We start from the raw sequence: 16,272 nt of genomic DNA on the forward strand, positions 1-16,272 counted from the left end.
TGACAGGTGGTAGTTTCTTAAAGATTAGTTGCCAGTGGGTAATCTGAAACTATACCAATGAACTTTTTGTCTTTTGTTACATTAAAATCTGTTAGCTCACCTTCAGTTCTAATGAATAATTTTGTCGTATCATGCAATGATCATTTGGAAAATATTCACTGATTTATGCAGTTCTTTCAAGTGTTGACACTTTTCATTATACAATATAAAAAAATCACATTTGTTAATATCAACCCTGATCTCTTTAGAAAAGTCTTTAAGTATTTGGAATCTGTCATCCTTACAGTGATAGAAGTTTTCCAAAATTCTTGTTTTACTTGAAAGCTCAAATTCTTTCATTAGAAACAAATACACATTTATTTCACTTGAAATGACAGACTTCCTTGGTTTGTTTTTGGGAAGATGCCTGTCAGATTCCCAAGTCTGAAAAACCATAGTTTGGTGTCTTTCTTTCTTTCTCTTTTTTTTTTAATTTTTTAATTTTTTAATTTTATTATGTTATGTTAATCACCATATATTACATCATTAGTTTTTGATGTAGTGTTCCATGATTCATTGTTTGTGTATAACACCCAGTGCTCCATTCAGTATGTGCCCTCTTTAATACCCATCACCAGGCTAGCCCATCCCCCCACCCCCCTCCCCTCTAGAACCCTCAGTTTGTTTCTCAGAGTCCATAGTCTCTCATGGTTCGTCTCTCCCTCCGATTTCCCCCCTTCATTTCTCCCTTCCTACTGTCTTCTTGTTTTTTTAACATATAATGTTTGTTTCAGAGGTACAGGTCTGTGATTCAACAGCCTTACACAATTCACAGCGCTCACCATAGCACATACCCTCCCCAATGTCTATCACCCAGCCACCCCATCCCTCCCACCCCCCACCACTCCAGCAACCCTCAGTTTGTTTCCTGAGATTAAGAATTCCTCATATCAGTGAGATCATATGATACATGTCTTTCTTTGATTGACTTATTTTGCTCAGCGTAATACCCTCCAGTTTAGTGTCTTTCAAGTAAAAATGGTGTACCATGTGTGGGTGTCAACTTTATTTTGTAAATCACATAAATGCTTTCCCTGAAGGCATAACCTCATACTTCAGGGCTTTTATTTAACCTCTAGTTCTTAAATCTGTACCATCTTTCAGTCATGCCCAAAATCTCAACATCACATATATAGTCATATGATTTACTTCACAATACACACACAAGTTTCAGAATGTTACCAACACTATCACCATCGATGTGCTTACTGAAAAGTTTTAGTGTTTTCTTTTTTTGTTTGTTTTTTACAATAGTTTTTGTTCTTAGCATTTATCCCATTAGGGTCACACATACAAATTATTTTGTTTTAAAGTCCCTGTCCCTTCTAACCTGTTGCCACCCTTCTCTTAAAATAATGATTTACTTTTAAAACTGTATGGTTTATCCCCTTTATTTTTAAAAAATACAAGGATGTAAATTTTTTCTTATGATAAATGCTTATTTTTTCTTAGATAAATGGTAGCGTACTGTACACACTTCTATCCACCTTGCTTCTCTCCCCTGCATAATACTGCATCTGTCTTTCTTTTTTAGTGAGTGCAGAATTTTTTATTACATAGACTGCAATTTACTTAACCAGTACAGTATTGATGAACATTTAGATAATTTCCAATTTTTTACCTCATATTCTATGAAACATTACAGTTACTGAGAAAAAGCAACATGGGGTTTAATAATTATTTTTGAAAGAAATGAACCTACCTTCAGATTCTAAAGAATGCTTAGTATCTGTGATTAGTTGCTTATAGTATAGAAGGTATAAAATTACCTTATTCAACCCAGAACTTAACTGAGTCTTTTTAGTGAGGACTTATGGCTTAAAATAGGCCAGATGTTTGAATTCTAGCTGTAGCCATATTGTGGGATGGTTTGAGCACTGAAGTCCTAGACTGAGAATATGGCTTTTTATTTATTTTTTAATTTTTTCAAGATTTTATTTATTTATTTGACAGAGCACAAGCAGGGGGAGCAGCAGGCAGAGGGAGAAGCAGGCTCCCTGCTGAGCAAGGAGCCCGATGTGGGACTTGATCCCAGGACCCCGGGATCATGACCTGAGCCGAAAGCAGATGCTTATCTGACAGAGCCACCCAGGCGCCCCAAGAATATGGCTTTTAAAAGCAACAGTCCTAATAGAATGGAAGAGGTTTGGGCCAGTTAGGGAAAGGTTTAAAAGTACATTCTTTTTTTTAACACATAATGTATTATTTGTTTCAGAGGTACAGGTCTGTGATTCAACAGTCTTACACGATTCACAGCGCTCACCAAAGCACATACCCTCCCCAGTGTCTTATCACCCAGCTCCCCCATCCCTCCCACCCCCCACCGCTCCAGCAACCCTCAGTCTGTTTCCTGAGATTAAGAATTCCTCATTTCAGTGAGATCATATGATACATGTCTTTCTCTGATTGACTTATTTCGCTCAGCATGATACCCTCCAGTTCCATCCACATTATTGCAAATGGCAAGATCTCATTCCTTTTGATGGCTGCATAATATTCCATTGTATATATATATACACCACATCTTCTTTATCCATTCATCTGTCGATGGACATCTTGGCTCTTTACACAGTTTGGCTATTGTGGACATTGCTGCTATAAACATTGGGGTGTACGTACCCCTTCAGATCCCTACATTTTTATCTTTGGGGTAAATACCCAGTGGTGCAATTGCTGGGTCATAGGGTAGCTCTATTTTCAACTTTTTGAGGAACCTCCATACTGTTTTCCAGAGTGGCTGCACCAGCTCCCACCAACAGTGTAGGAGGGTTCCCCTTTCTCTGCATCCCCGCCAACGTCTTTCGTTTCCTGACTTGTTAATTTTAGCCATTCTGACTGGTGTGAGGTGGTATCTCATTGAGGTTTTGACTTGGATTTCCCTGATGCCGAGCGCTGTTGAGCACTTTTTCATGTGTCTGTTGGCTATTTGGATGTCTTCTTTGGAAAAATGTCTGTTCATGTCTTCTGCCCATTTCTTGATTATGTTTAAAAAAAAAAGAAGATAGTAGGAAGGGAAAAATGAAGGGAAGGGAATTCGGAGGGGGAGATGAACCATGAGAGACTGTGGACTCTGAGAAACAAACTGAGGGTCCTAGAGGGGAGGGGGGCGGGGGGATGGGTTAGCCCGGTGATGGGTATTAAAGAGGGCACGTACTGAAGGGAGCACTGGGTGTGATATGCAAACAATGAATCATGGAACACTACATCAAAAACTAATGATATAATATATGGTGATTAACATAATAAAAAAAAAGAAAAAAGAAAAGTACATTCTTACTAAGAGAGGAGGAGTTGCCTTCTTGTGTCTTAGTTGAGTGAGATCTGGAAATCAAATCTGTTCCTGTCCTGCTAGAGGACACTTCTGCCTTACACAGTGATAGAAGAGAGCTTCTGGACCCTATAAATGGGATTAGAGTTCTCCATAACTGCGTATTTATAGGCCTACAAATTTTGGCAGGCCCTTTATTCACATGACTATTCTATACTGTATTTATGAGCATATTATGGGCACTGTTATTAACTGGCCTTACCTTTTAAAGAATATTATAATCCACTTAATTGCTAGGACCAGAAAATGGTCAGGGAATGACAGACATTTCAAGCCATAATGTCTTATTTCTGTTAATATAAAAGTTATGTATCAGCTAAATTTGATTCAGTTTAAAACAGTATAGGCCAAACTCTGTGTGGTTTGTGGACCCCTTGCTCTCAAATCCTGAGGTTTTGTTAAAAATGCAGATCTCTGGGTAAATGTTTATCATCTGGTTTACACGTATAACAGCTGTCTGACATAGTGATTCTGCCCCAAGCTCACCTTTCCCATGATTTAGTTTATAGATTACTGTCTTGTGTGTAGTAACTGAAAAAAACTGTTAGATTCTAGAATTGTGGCTTTTGTTCATGGTTTGAAAAATGAAGCATAAACATTTCTAATTTCAGATCAACAGCAAAAAGAAAGAATCAGCATGGGAAATGACAAAAAGCTTATATGATGCATGGTCAGGATGGCTAGTAGTAACACTAACAGGATTGGCATCAGGTAAAGAAAAATTTTAATGTAATCGTTTTTTGGTTAACAGAAAAATAAATCATTCTCCACTCCTTCCCACAATGTTTTTTTCAGGTCCTGTTGGATTTTTAAAAGTATTTATTTTGTTTTTTTCAAGAAATCTTAAATATAAGACGAGGAGGCAGGAAGCTTCAGAGTCTGGTCTTGGCTCTGTCACGTTAAGTGTCTATGCAGTTTGGTTGATCTTTCTGGGTTCAGTTTCTGTGTCTGTAAAATACGTGGTTTGGTCCAGATAAACAATAAAGTATCTTTTAATATTAACATCATAATAAGTAGCTACTGTTTATTGAGTGCTTCATGCACTGCCTTAAAATCTTTACATGTATGTAAACTGCATGTCAGTCCTGTGGTATAAGTACTGCGGTTACCACCATTTTACAGATGAGGTGCCTGAAGCACAGAGAGAGGTTTAGTAACTTGACTAAGGTCATGTAGCTAGTAAGTGGCCAGGCAAAGATTTACATTTAGGCAGTTCTGCTCAAGAGTCTGCATTTCAACCTCATGCTATCAAGTGCCCACAACGTGCCTATGTGTGAGATTTTAAGAAATAGGAGTTGAAGATCTGAACACAAACATTAAGGACTGTTTTAATGACTTACAGCTTCCACCATGGAAGATTATGTCTAGAAGAACATGAGGAAAATTAAAATGTATGTGGCGAATAGAGGGAAGTACTGATACCTCTAATTGACATGCACAAGAATTTTGTGACCCCTGTGTATGTGACCTATTGATCTTTTTATATGATGAGAAGGTCCTAGATTTTGACCATAAATTTGTATATTTTTTGTATTCTGTCATTAAAATGATCTTGGCATATTTAATTTTCTGTTATTTAAGGAAAAAACTGAAAGTCTGTCACAGTAATTCATTAATGCTATGAGTTTCACTATTTCTAATGGACATTAAATTTTAATGATATTGATATCATTTGTATATTTATTAAGTTTCAGATTGAAACATAATAGTAAAAACTTTGACTTTAATAACCTGATTTGTGAACCTCCTGCTAGATAGCTGTCTTTTAAAGATGTTTTAGTGTCTTTAAACACCTTTATTACAAATCAGTTAATTTAAATGATGTATTTAGTTTTAATTTCAAACAAAGAATAGCCATTTTATATTAAAGAGTGGCTATCTGTACTTTTTTAGAAGTAATATAAACTTATTTATACCTAAGACTTAAAAATCTTAAATTTATATAATATTCCCTATGTGACCCTTTATGTATAGGGAGTCTGCAGCTTTCTTTGACCCTCTTAACTTGATAGTTCTTAACACTCCAAAAATGGATTTACTTTTTTTTTTTTTTTTTTTTACTACCTTCAACATGTTTTTACAGGGGCATTGGCTGGATTAATAGACATTGCTGCTGACTGGATGACTGATCTAAAGGAGGGCATTTGCCTTAGTGCATTGTGGTACAACCATGAACAGTGTTGTTGGGGATCTAATGAAACAACATTTGAAGAGAGGGATAAATGTCCACAGTGGAAAACATGGGCAGAATTAATCATAGGTCAAGCGGAAGTAAGTCTTGCTGGGTCTGAAGATGAATTAATAATTGATATGGCTAAATAAGTCTCCATTTAATTATAGAATTAATCACATATTAGATGATTGCAACTGCATTAAAAGAAAAAAAAGAAATGTAATAGGATAGATTGGAAAATAGAAGAATACATTGCAGCAAGTAAAATGTGAAGTTTCAAGAAGCTCTTTATTAATTAACTATATAGTCACATTCAAGTCTATTCAATTATGACATTAAATATATTTCTTTTTTTTTTTTAGATTTTTATTTATTTATTTGAGAGAGAGAATGAGATAGAGAGAGCATGAGAGGGGGGAGGGTCAGAGGGAGAAGCAGACTCCCCGCTGAGCAGGGAGCCCCATGCGGGATTCGATCCTGGGACTCCAGGATCATGACCTGAGCCGAAGGCAGTCGCTCAACCAACTGAGCCACCCAGGCGCCCTAAATATATTTCTTATTGTAGAAAAGAAGTGCAGTAGGATCCGTATAATCACAAAGTTAATATGAAGTCAAGTTATTAAAACTGCTTAACATATGATTGTCGGGAAATATAAATTATCAAAAAGTTTAGTAAAATAAGCCTCGTAACTGGAGATATCTTGAAGAAATCCATATATTTTTCTTTGTAGCATTATAGTATTTAAATGATTACTGTTCTTGACATTCTGTAATGAAGAACATTGTAAAAGTTAGAATGTTATATAATATATATAGTTACACGGTCATATAAGGATATGTTTTAAAAATTTTGTTATAGCTGAATTTTTGAACTAAAAAGAATATATTTGCTGCTAACATGGGCAGTATGCTGTTTCTCACTTGATCTTCAGGAGAACTGCAGTGGAATGAGATCTAAATGCAAATGCAATTTTGTCTTCAACTCTTTCCAAAATGTGTTTTGTGGGTAGGCAGAGGTTAAAGTGTATCAGACTTTTGGCAACAAGACTTTAGGTATCAAGAAAAAGCTAGGAAAACATTAAACAGATTAAGCCTCCTTGTATATATGAATATGTTTTTTGATTTTACTTAAGTATATTGTTCATATAAAGCTTTAACTATTGTGGAAGTAAACCAGGAAACTTACGAGTTTCACCCAAGTTTCTTATGTGGCAAGCACTTGCATTAGGGATGCACTATACATTAAATTCATACTATATGATTTGCCTTTTAGGGTCCTGGTTCTTACATCATGAATTACATAATGTACATCTTCTGGGCCTTGAGTTTTGCCTTTCTTGCCGTTTCCCTGGTAAAAGTATTTGCTCCATATGCCTGTGGCTCTGGAATTCCAGAGGTAAGCCATGCAATATTTTAGTATCATTTAAACATTTGGTAATTGTGATGATGTTGATCTTTTTGCCTCTAGGGGGAAAAAGTAGTTGTTTTTCTGGGGAAATTGTTTGTAATGTAAAAAAGAAAATTTTAAAAATGTAAGCTGATTGTAGACATCATAAGAAATTCTTCCCCATAGTCATTTCATCATTAACTGTGGAGGTTGATTTTTTTTTTTCCACCACTAATTTAGCACATGAGTAAACAAATATCAGAAAACTCAGTTATAAAGCTGGAAAAGTATTATGTGGCCTAAAGTTCTTTGATGGATTAGTTGATGTTTTGCTGCTATGAACCTGATTTGAATATATTTACTCTTTTTATATGACTATTTTTTAATTAAATAAGTTAATAGTTCTTGAATTTGGCAGATAATATTTATAACCATTTTGTACTTTAAATAAACATTTGACCATAGTGAGGCAATAGTATAAACTTTTGGGTTTTATTTTTTATCATCAGTAATTTAAGGAATATACTCAGAATTGAGTGCTGTAATTTAAAGAATATACTTAGGATTGAATGGTGTGATGGGAATTCATTTCTTTCCCCTCTTAATTTTTCTGTCTTAAGTTATCAGCTTTTTCTAATGCATTTCCTTTTGAAACTTAATTTTAGTGATTTTTAAAGTTTTGTTAATTAAGAATGTCTTCAATAAGGGGCAATATCATGCAGCATTTAGCTGTTGTCACTTATCCTTCTTAATATATAGGAAAATATTACACATAATGGCAGCACTCTGAGAAGACAAAATATCCTAATTTCTGACACAGAATATCTGAATGTATTTAACTGTATTTCTACAACAGAAATATTCAAATTTACCTTTTCCTTATTATGTAATTATAACCCTTGTATTAAAGTCTGTATTCCCTTTAACATGGCCTTATATTCTAGTTTTGTTCATGAGATAGGGTTGCCTTCAATCCTTGCTTGAGAAGAGAATTAGAATATGATATAGATTTATTGTGTAGCATAATAGTTAAAGCTTTTGAAAAATTGTGAATTGTTCCATGGTTCACCAAAAATATTTGCAAGGTGGTTTTGTGAGTAAAACAAGAGAGTAACTTAAATTAGTTAAATTTTCCTGTTTCTTAAAGGAAATTAAGCTGTCTTAATCATTTCTTTGTAGATTAAAACTATTTTAAGTGGATTCATCATCAGAGGTTACTTGGGAAAATGGACTTTAATGATTAAAACCATCACATTAGTACTGGCTGTGGCATCCGGTTTAAGTTTAGGAAAAGAAGGTCCTCTAGTACATGTTGCCTGTTGCTGTGGAAATATTTTTTCCTACCTCTTTCCAAAGTATAGCACAAATGAAGCTAAAAAAAGGGAGGTAAGTGTCTTTTGTGGTTTATTTGACAGATAAATATCTATTACATAGACTTAGTGAGAATTTTCTAGTGTAAATATCGCATTTTAACTCTACTTTTTGGATAAATTCTGTATTCAGATTCAAATCTGAGAATTGTTTGCTTCTTTCCCCCTTTTTGAGTATCTCTAATGTCTTTCTAGAATCCATCCCCAGTGCTGCTCAGTTACTCCGGTATTTTAGAGAAGTTTTGATAGACTATTGGTCCATTGGTTTCAGTTGAATTTCACAAAGCTCTTTCCATTTGTTTTTGCTTTGCCTTACACCTTTCTTCCTCTGAAGTTTTTCCCAAATGTAACATTATTTTTCCTCTGATTTCTCACCATCAGTATTTTTCCAGGGTTGGGAAGTCTTAACAGCTGTGTTTTCCTCTGGAGGAAGTGTCTAATGCCCCCGAGAGAGGTGTGTCATCTGCAGAGAGCTATCTGGCACCATGAAGATGTTCTGAGGGCCTTTAGGACCTCCTGAGGTTTAAATCAGAGATTCATACTAAAGGGAATATAGGAATTCCTTTTTATTCAGCTGTTTAGGAGCATTTATTTCCTTTACCTTTTTTTTTTTTTTTTTTTTTTTTTTTTAGGCCAGCCCAAGATCTTCTAGGAGGGCTTTAAACTTTATATATTATAGAGTTCCCTAATCTTTGTACATTGCTATGGATATTTTCTAGAAGAAAAATGGGCTCCTGAGACCTTTTGTATTAGCTCTACACTTTGGGAGCCCAATCCCTTCTTGTTTTCCCAATCTAATCTGTAGGCCAAGGTGGTACAGAGCGCTTTGGGTTTTCAAGATATCATATTTTTATATAATTAAATATTGAGAACTCAGAGGTCTCTGACCCTAGCACAGGACTTTTCATCCTGTTGTTTTTAATACTATAGCAAAAAAGTAGAATATTTTTATCAAGCTATTTGATTCTTCAATTGAAATGATTTCTCTTTCATTTAGTGTTAGTACTAAAACATTGTTCGTACATTGGCAGTAGTCTGAAAGAGGAACACTTCAGACCATCATAGTTCCACCTCTGAATGATAATTGTGATTCTAGTACTATGCTCTAACACAAATAGCTAACATTATTGATTACTTACTATGTATCTGGTTCTGTGACAAGTCCTTGCATTTTAAAATTTAAATCCACAATAATCCTATTAACTTGGCACTATTGTCCCCATTTATAGATAGGAAATTAGGGCATAGAGCTGCTAACTTGTCCAAGATTACGTAGCAGAGTGTCAGAGTATGGATTAAAATTTATTTTTCTCTGACTCCAAAGTCTGTACTCCTTACTACTGCTACTATTTCTGTGACTGTGGATATGTGTGTATGTTAAAAACAAAACATAACCTAAAACTATGTTGTAGCATAGCAAATTAGGGCTAAAATGGAGCTATAGCATTTCTCTCTCCAGTGCAATTCCTTTACTTGCTATTGTACCTTGACATTTGGGGGTAAGATTTTTATTTTTATTTATTCATTTTAAGTGCAAAATGTAATTTATTAGAAAATGCCATAGAAATTAAATTCACTTAAATTTTAAGATATACACTGTGATGATTAGTAATGTTTATGACATTAACTGTTCACCTTAGTATATAATGGCTAGAGTTTACTTGTTAGTTGAAAACATGAAGGCCTCATATTTTGGCTTTCTTCCTATGTTCACTTCCTTGACATTTTTAATTAAATGATTCCTTGATACTTATAAAACATTAAAATGTGTGTGTGAGTTATAAGTACTGGGTGTTAGCTTGATGTAAAATTCTGTTATATTAAATGTACAATCAGAGAATTCAGTTATATGTGTTGTCTACAATCCTGTTAGTGGGAAAAAACAAAATCATTAAATTTGCTGTCCTCCCCCATATAAGCAGAGTCTGCATTCTTAAAGCCAGGTACAATTTACTTTTTTTTTTTTAATTATTTATTTATTTGAGAGAGAGAGCAAGAGAGCAGGGGTGGGAGCAGAGGGCGAGGGAGAGAGAAACACAAGCAGGCTCCTCGCTGAGAGGGGAGCCCAACATGGGGACCCATCTCACAACCGTGAGATCAGACGTGAGCCGAAACCAAGAGTTGGATGCTTAACCAACTGCACCACCCAGGCGCCCCTAGCCAAGTACAATTTAATTAAAATAAGTATTTGCTTATTTCTAATTTGCCAAACAGCAGCCTGATAATGGAGATCATGGTCTTAATTATATATAATTTAATTTTGATTATTTCCAGTTTCTTTTTCATAAATGTAAAACTTGACCATTTGGGGAAATGCTTTGGTACCCTCAGATATTTACTGGAATGAAATAGTGAAGGGAATAAAGACTCTTAGAAAAGTAATTACAATATAAATGTCCAATGAATGTATATGTGTAGTTGGCTTCACACTGGTGGGAAGTGGGCAATGTCCAAGTGACAGACTGGGGAGGTGGAGAGAGAATCTGTAAGAACGTTTGTGGATATTTTTGTCGTCTTTAACTTTATTGTAGGGTTCCAGTTTGGAAAGACCACCTCATAAGGGGGTAGCCATTGTTTTTGCTTTAGAATGAGGCTTTCCAAATTGGCAGTAGCGGTATTTTCAGAGGATTTAGAGTAGTGAAAATAAGGTAACTCAGTAGGTTTTAAGTTCTCTAGATATTTTACTACGATTTAGAAAACAGTAATTATTAGGGGCACCTGGCTGGCTCAGTCAGTAGAGCATGCAGCTCTTGATCTCAGGGTCATGAGTTCAAGCCCTACGTTTGGTATAGAGCTTACATAGAAAACATTAATTATTAATGGTGAAGCAGTTAGCTCTAAAATCTGAAGAAATTATATCCTTGGGCGCCTGGGTTGGTTAACTGTCTACCTTCGGCTCAGGTCATGATCCCAGGGTCCTGGGATCGAGCCCCACATTGGGCACCTTGTTCAGTGGGGAGTCTGCCTCTCCCTCTACTCTTCCACCCTGCTCATGATCTCTCTCTCTCACTCTCTCTCTCTCTCAAATAAATAAATAAATGAATAAATTATTTAAAGAAAAAAAACTCTCCCCCCTAAACCCCAGTTACTGTTCTCTCTACTGGTCTTCCCAAACATCTTGAGAATTGTGTGTATTCATTGCCTTTTTCTTCTTTGCATTCTATTTACATTAGTGTATCTTGCACAAATGTTTTTTAATTGAATATCGAATATGTGAATGACCTTTCAGTTAAAGCAGAAGAGAAAAAATATCTTTTTAGAGGAAATAAATAATGGCCTCTGCTTGGGGAGAAGGGGTAGACATGTGAGTTAACTTCAGGAGAGGCATTTCAAAAATTCAGGCAACGTGAAGAATTTTTATTTGGTATATTTGAATTTATAAGAATATATGAAATAAGCCAAATTCTCTTTTTAGGTGCTATCAGCTGCCTCAGCTGCAGGGGTTTCTGTAGCTTTTGGTGCACCAATTGGAGGAGTTCTTTTTAGCCTGGAAGAGGTAGGTAAAGAAAACAGCAACTATAACATTATGCATAATTACCATTACAAATATATTTTGGCACGCTTTTCTGTTATATAGCTAGTGTAATAGATACAGACTGTGTTTTTAAGTTTTCAGATTTAACTTCGTAAAGTTATTTTTCACTTATTCTTACCTATAGATTAATATATTACATATGTTCTTTACCTTGAGAAAAGCCTTAAAAATATTATTCATGTATAAATATTAAGTGCTTATTTAAAATTAAACTTTGTTGACATATTTAAAAGTAAGCAGAAATGGATTTGGCTTAGTAGAAATTATTTAACCACTGTTTGTTATATTATTGCCCATGTTTTTATTTAAAAAGTTTTAATCAGTTTCTAAATTGTGAGTTTGTATGCTTATTTCTGGGGTAGTTATTGATGTTTAAGAAAATTATTTTAGTTGCATCAGTGGCATATTTTGTTTTTGTTTTCTCATTGGTGCTTAAGACTTTTTACATGTTTACACAAAAATGTGACTAGGAATGGTTTAAAATTTGCTTTTCCAGTTTGTGTTCTTTTCCTCTTTTTTCTTTAATATAGAAGAGACAAATTAGATACTTTTTTATGAGCTCATAAGAGTTGGTGATGGTGCATTTATTCTTCACTACGTGAGGTGAAACTTATTTTGAAAATGAAACAATGCTAGGTATCTGAAATAATTACTAGACATTTTCGATCCATTGATACTGGGAATTTGTAATGATGTGATAGCCAAAGTTAATAAAACATCGATTTTTTTCTTACCACAGTAAAATCTATTATATGTAAACGCTAGCTGCAGCAAAAATTAGACGATGATATTCAAGTTATAAGATATCAGAAACATCTTATAAAATTATAGCATTAATTTTTCTTTTTCTTTTTAGGTTAGCTATTATTTTCCTCTTAAAACTTTATGGAGATCATTTTTTGCTGCTTTAGTGGCTGCATTTGTTTTGAGATCCATCAATCCATTTGGTAACAGCCGTCTGGTCCTTTTTTATGTGGAGTATCACACACCATGGTACCTTTTTGAACTGTTCCCTTTTATTCTCCTCGGGGTATTTGGAGGGCTTTGGGGAGCCTTTTTCATTAGGGCAAATATTGCCTGGTGTCGTCGCCGCAAATCCACCAGATTCGGAAAGTATCCTGTTCTTGAAGTCATTGTTGTTGCTGCCATTACTGCGGTGATAGCCTTCCCTAATCCGTATACCAGGCTCAACACCAGTGAGCTGATCAAAGAGCTTTTTACAGACTGTGGTCCTCTGGAATCCTCTTCTCTTTGTGACTACAGAAATGACATGAATGCCAGTAAAATTGTTGACGATATTCCTGATCGTCCAGCAGGCCTTGGAGTATATTCAGCTATATGGCAGTTATGCTTAGCACTCATATTTAAAATTATCATGACAGTATTCACTTTTGGTATCAAGGTAAGTGCTCATGTGAGGTCTCAGTTAAGTAATTTTGTCATGTTTAAAACTTGTGTGTGAAATGAGCAGTGAAATGTTTATCTAAAGGTGGTTATTTCATAAATGTAGGCTGAAAAAGTTCTTATCTTTTGGGCTTCATTTTACATAATGAATAAAAGAATTCCTTCGGATATATTGTTGAACATGGTTATCTGTTGCTGTGTAACAAATTACCCCAAAACCTAGCAATTTAAGATAACTATTTATTTTGCTCTTGATACTGAGTCAATAATTTGGGAAGGACTCAACTGGGCATGTTTTGTTTGTGGTCTGTCATACATGTCATCAGACATGGCTAAGGCTGGTCATCTACCACCTGGGCTGGGAAGATTCAGACAACTGGGTCTGGAACATCTGGGCTCCTGGAACATCTCTCTCTCTCTCTCTCTCTCTTTCTGTGTCTCTGTCTCTGTCTCTGTCTGTCTCTCAGTTTTTTTCCAGCTTGGTGCCTTATGGGCATTTAGATTTCTTACATGGTAGCTCCTTGTCCCAAGAGGATCGTTTTTAACCTGGCCAGGGAAGTCATGCACCATGCCTCATGTTACTTTCTCTTTGTGTGGGCAGTAACAGAGGCCTACCTCTTAATGGGAGCAGTGTCAGGGAATTCATGGTGACGTTTTAAAAGCACTTACATTAGTTTCCTTTTGCTGCTATAATAAACTACCACAAACTTAGTGGCTTAAAACTCACACCAATTTATTATAGTTTTGGTGATCAGAAGTCCAAAATGGGTCTCACTGGGCTAAAATCAAGGTGTTCATAGGGATTTATGGAAGTTCTAGGGGAGAGTCCATTTCTTGCCTTTTCTAGCCTTTTAGAGGCCACCCACATTCCTTGGCTCATGGCCCCCTTCTCCCATCCTCAAAGCCAGCAATGGGTAGTTAGGTCTTTCTTTTATCTCATTATCCTGACACTAACTCTTCTAAATCCTTCTTCCACATTTAAAATAACCTTTGTGATTACTTTGAGCCCACCCAGGTAATCCAGGATAGTCTCCTGTTTTAAAGTCAGCTGATTAACCTTAATTTTACCTGCAACCTTAATTCCTCCTTACTGTGTAACATAAGGAATTCATAGTAATTAGGATATAGAAAAACTCTGGGGAGCCGTTACTCCGCCTGTCATGCTACTATAGGGTGTTAGCTTGAAAGGACACTGCAGGCTCTGTTAAATTACTAGCCTGTGAATACCATGTCTTTTTCCATCAAGGATTTAAGGGAGCTAGATCCAGTGCCCTGGCACATTGCTTCATTTGAATGTACAAAAGTGAGAATAACATTAATTACTTAGTGATTTGCCAGTAAATGTAATTTTCTTACATGACGGTCAGTGCTGTATATGAGGATCAAATGTCAGCTAATTGTTGTTCTTTAAATTAATATTCACTAGTGATAATATGCTTTTGCAGATGTAAATTATGTGGAATAACACCTTAATGTCAACAAAATCATAATGATAGTTTTTGAAATATGGTCTCTTTCTTTTCTATTGTTCTCTATTTAGTCTACTGGGTATAAGAGTTACATAATAGAAAAATCTTGAAGTTAAAAATTTTTTTCATAGTGAATCAAGTTAGAGCAACTATAGAAGTTCCTGTTTCTACGTAAGTTGATTTTCTGTAAATCCCAACTTTCTCATCTTTAGTTGAGCTACAGGACGCTGGAGACAATTGGCAGGTCTTTGTTAAGTCCCACAATGCCCCGTGCTCTGGCTGAAGAATCCTAACTGGCAGTGGAGTAAAACATATTTTGATCTCTTCTCTTTGGATAGCCTTTTAATGATCCTGATACCGGGTTCAACATGCCATTATTTTGTGCTCAGCTTATTTCATATCCAGAAGATTTTAGAGCTATTAGTATTTTAATCTTTAAATGATCTTGCTTAAGATGTTTACTATTCCTATTTTCTTCATTAAATTTAATTGATTGATAAATATTTTTCTCCTTATATGTATCGCTAAAAAATATTGAAGGACCTGATAAGATTGTCCGCTTCACATTGTACAACTTAAGAGGAATTGCATCTAATATTTTTATCAGTTGGTAAACAACAAATATGTAGGAGGGTGTAATTGTGGAGTAAAAGACAGTACTTCACACCGAACTGATTTCGTTTTATGAAAAATGCTTCATATTGTCCTTTTTTCTTTCCCCATTTCAGCATAGACTAATAAAAATTTTAGCAGCAAAAAGAAAAACATTAAGGAACCCTTGAGCTAAAGGATAAATAACCCTTGGGTTATTTTCTCTTTGGCCTAGAGAATGTTACTTGTTACTTTGTAACTGAATTCACGAATAAGGTACCAGTAGAATGGTATTTTGCTGTAGTTTTATTTGTACTAGGATTTTGCTATATAAATAAAATGTGAAAAGAATCAAAAGTGTTAGAAAGAAGTCTGTAGAATGTAGGTTCCAAGCATCGAAGTCGAGGATCTCTGCTCAGTTAAGCATTGTGTGTTTGTTACAGGTTCCATCAGGCTTGTTCATTCCCAGCATGGCCATTGGAGCGATTGCCGGAAGGATTGTGGGGATTGCAGTAGAACAGCTCGCGTATTATCACCATGACTGGTTTATCTTTAAGGAGTGGTGTGAGGTTGGAGCTGATTGCATTACACCTGGCCTTTATGCCATGGTTGGTGCTGCTGCATGCTTAGGTAATGAAACTGTGTCTGTGGGTGGATGTTTGTGAATCTGAGAGAGAAAAGAGCAAGTGTGACAGCACATTTATGCTTGGTTGGTGAGGTGGGGGAGGGTGGTACAGGCCAGAGGAAGAGAATGCTTTAGCTAACATGAAACAGTACTACTATTATATGGTGTTTATGTAGTACTAGTTTTCATTTTGCCTGTCTCTAAACATTTGTTAATGGAAAAATTTAATGGTGGTTAGCATCTTTTAAATACTGTGTAATGCTTTGTAACTGAAAACATCTCAGTACAACCTAGGTTTAATTTGAATCTTGTCCAGGGAAATTTTTGTTCTTTTCATTGTCAAGGATCTTG

At 35.4% G+C, this 16,272-nt stretch overlaps 1 protein-coding gene across 6 annotated transcripts in view; it reads left to right on the forward strand.

The window, feature by feature from the left end:
- CLCN3 (chloride voltage-gated channel 3) overlaps window positions 1-16,272 on the forward strand; it is a 91,435-nt gene that overhangs the window by 56,798 nt on the left and 18,365 nt on the right. For all 6 annotated transcript variants that reach the window (XM_032413187.1, XM_032413183.1, XM_032413182.1 and 3 more), the window contains 7 exons: window positions 3,979-4,078; window positions 5,451-5,638; window positions 6,814-6,936; window positions 8,107-8,313; window positions 11,713-11,793; window positions 12,689-13,234; window positions 15,740-15,926. In XM_032413187.1, coding sequence (XP_032269078.1) covers window positions 3,979-4,078; window positions 5,451-5,638; window positions 6,814-6,936; window positions 8,107-8,313; window positions 11,713-11,793; window positions 12,689-13,234; window positions 15,740-15,926 — 1,432 coding nt within the window. The remainder of the gene's footprint in view (window positions 1-3,978; window positions 4,079-5,450; window positions 5,639-6,813; window positions 6,937-8,106; window positions 8,314-11,712; window positions 11,794-12,688; window positions 13,235-15,739; window positions 15,927-16,272) is intronic.

The sequence above is a fragment of the Phoca vitulina genome, unplaced genomic scaffold (genome assembly GCF_004348235.1).
Source record: "Phoca vitulina isolate PV1807 unplaced genomic scaffold, GSC_HSeal_1.0 scaffold14, whole genome shotgun sequence".
Lineage (NCBI taxonomy): Eukaryota > Metazoa > Chordata > Mammalia > Carnivora > Phocidae > Phoca > Phoca vitulina.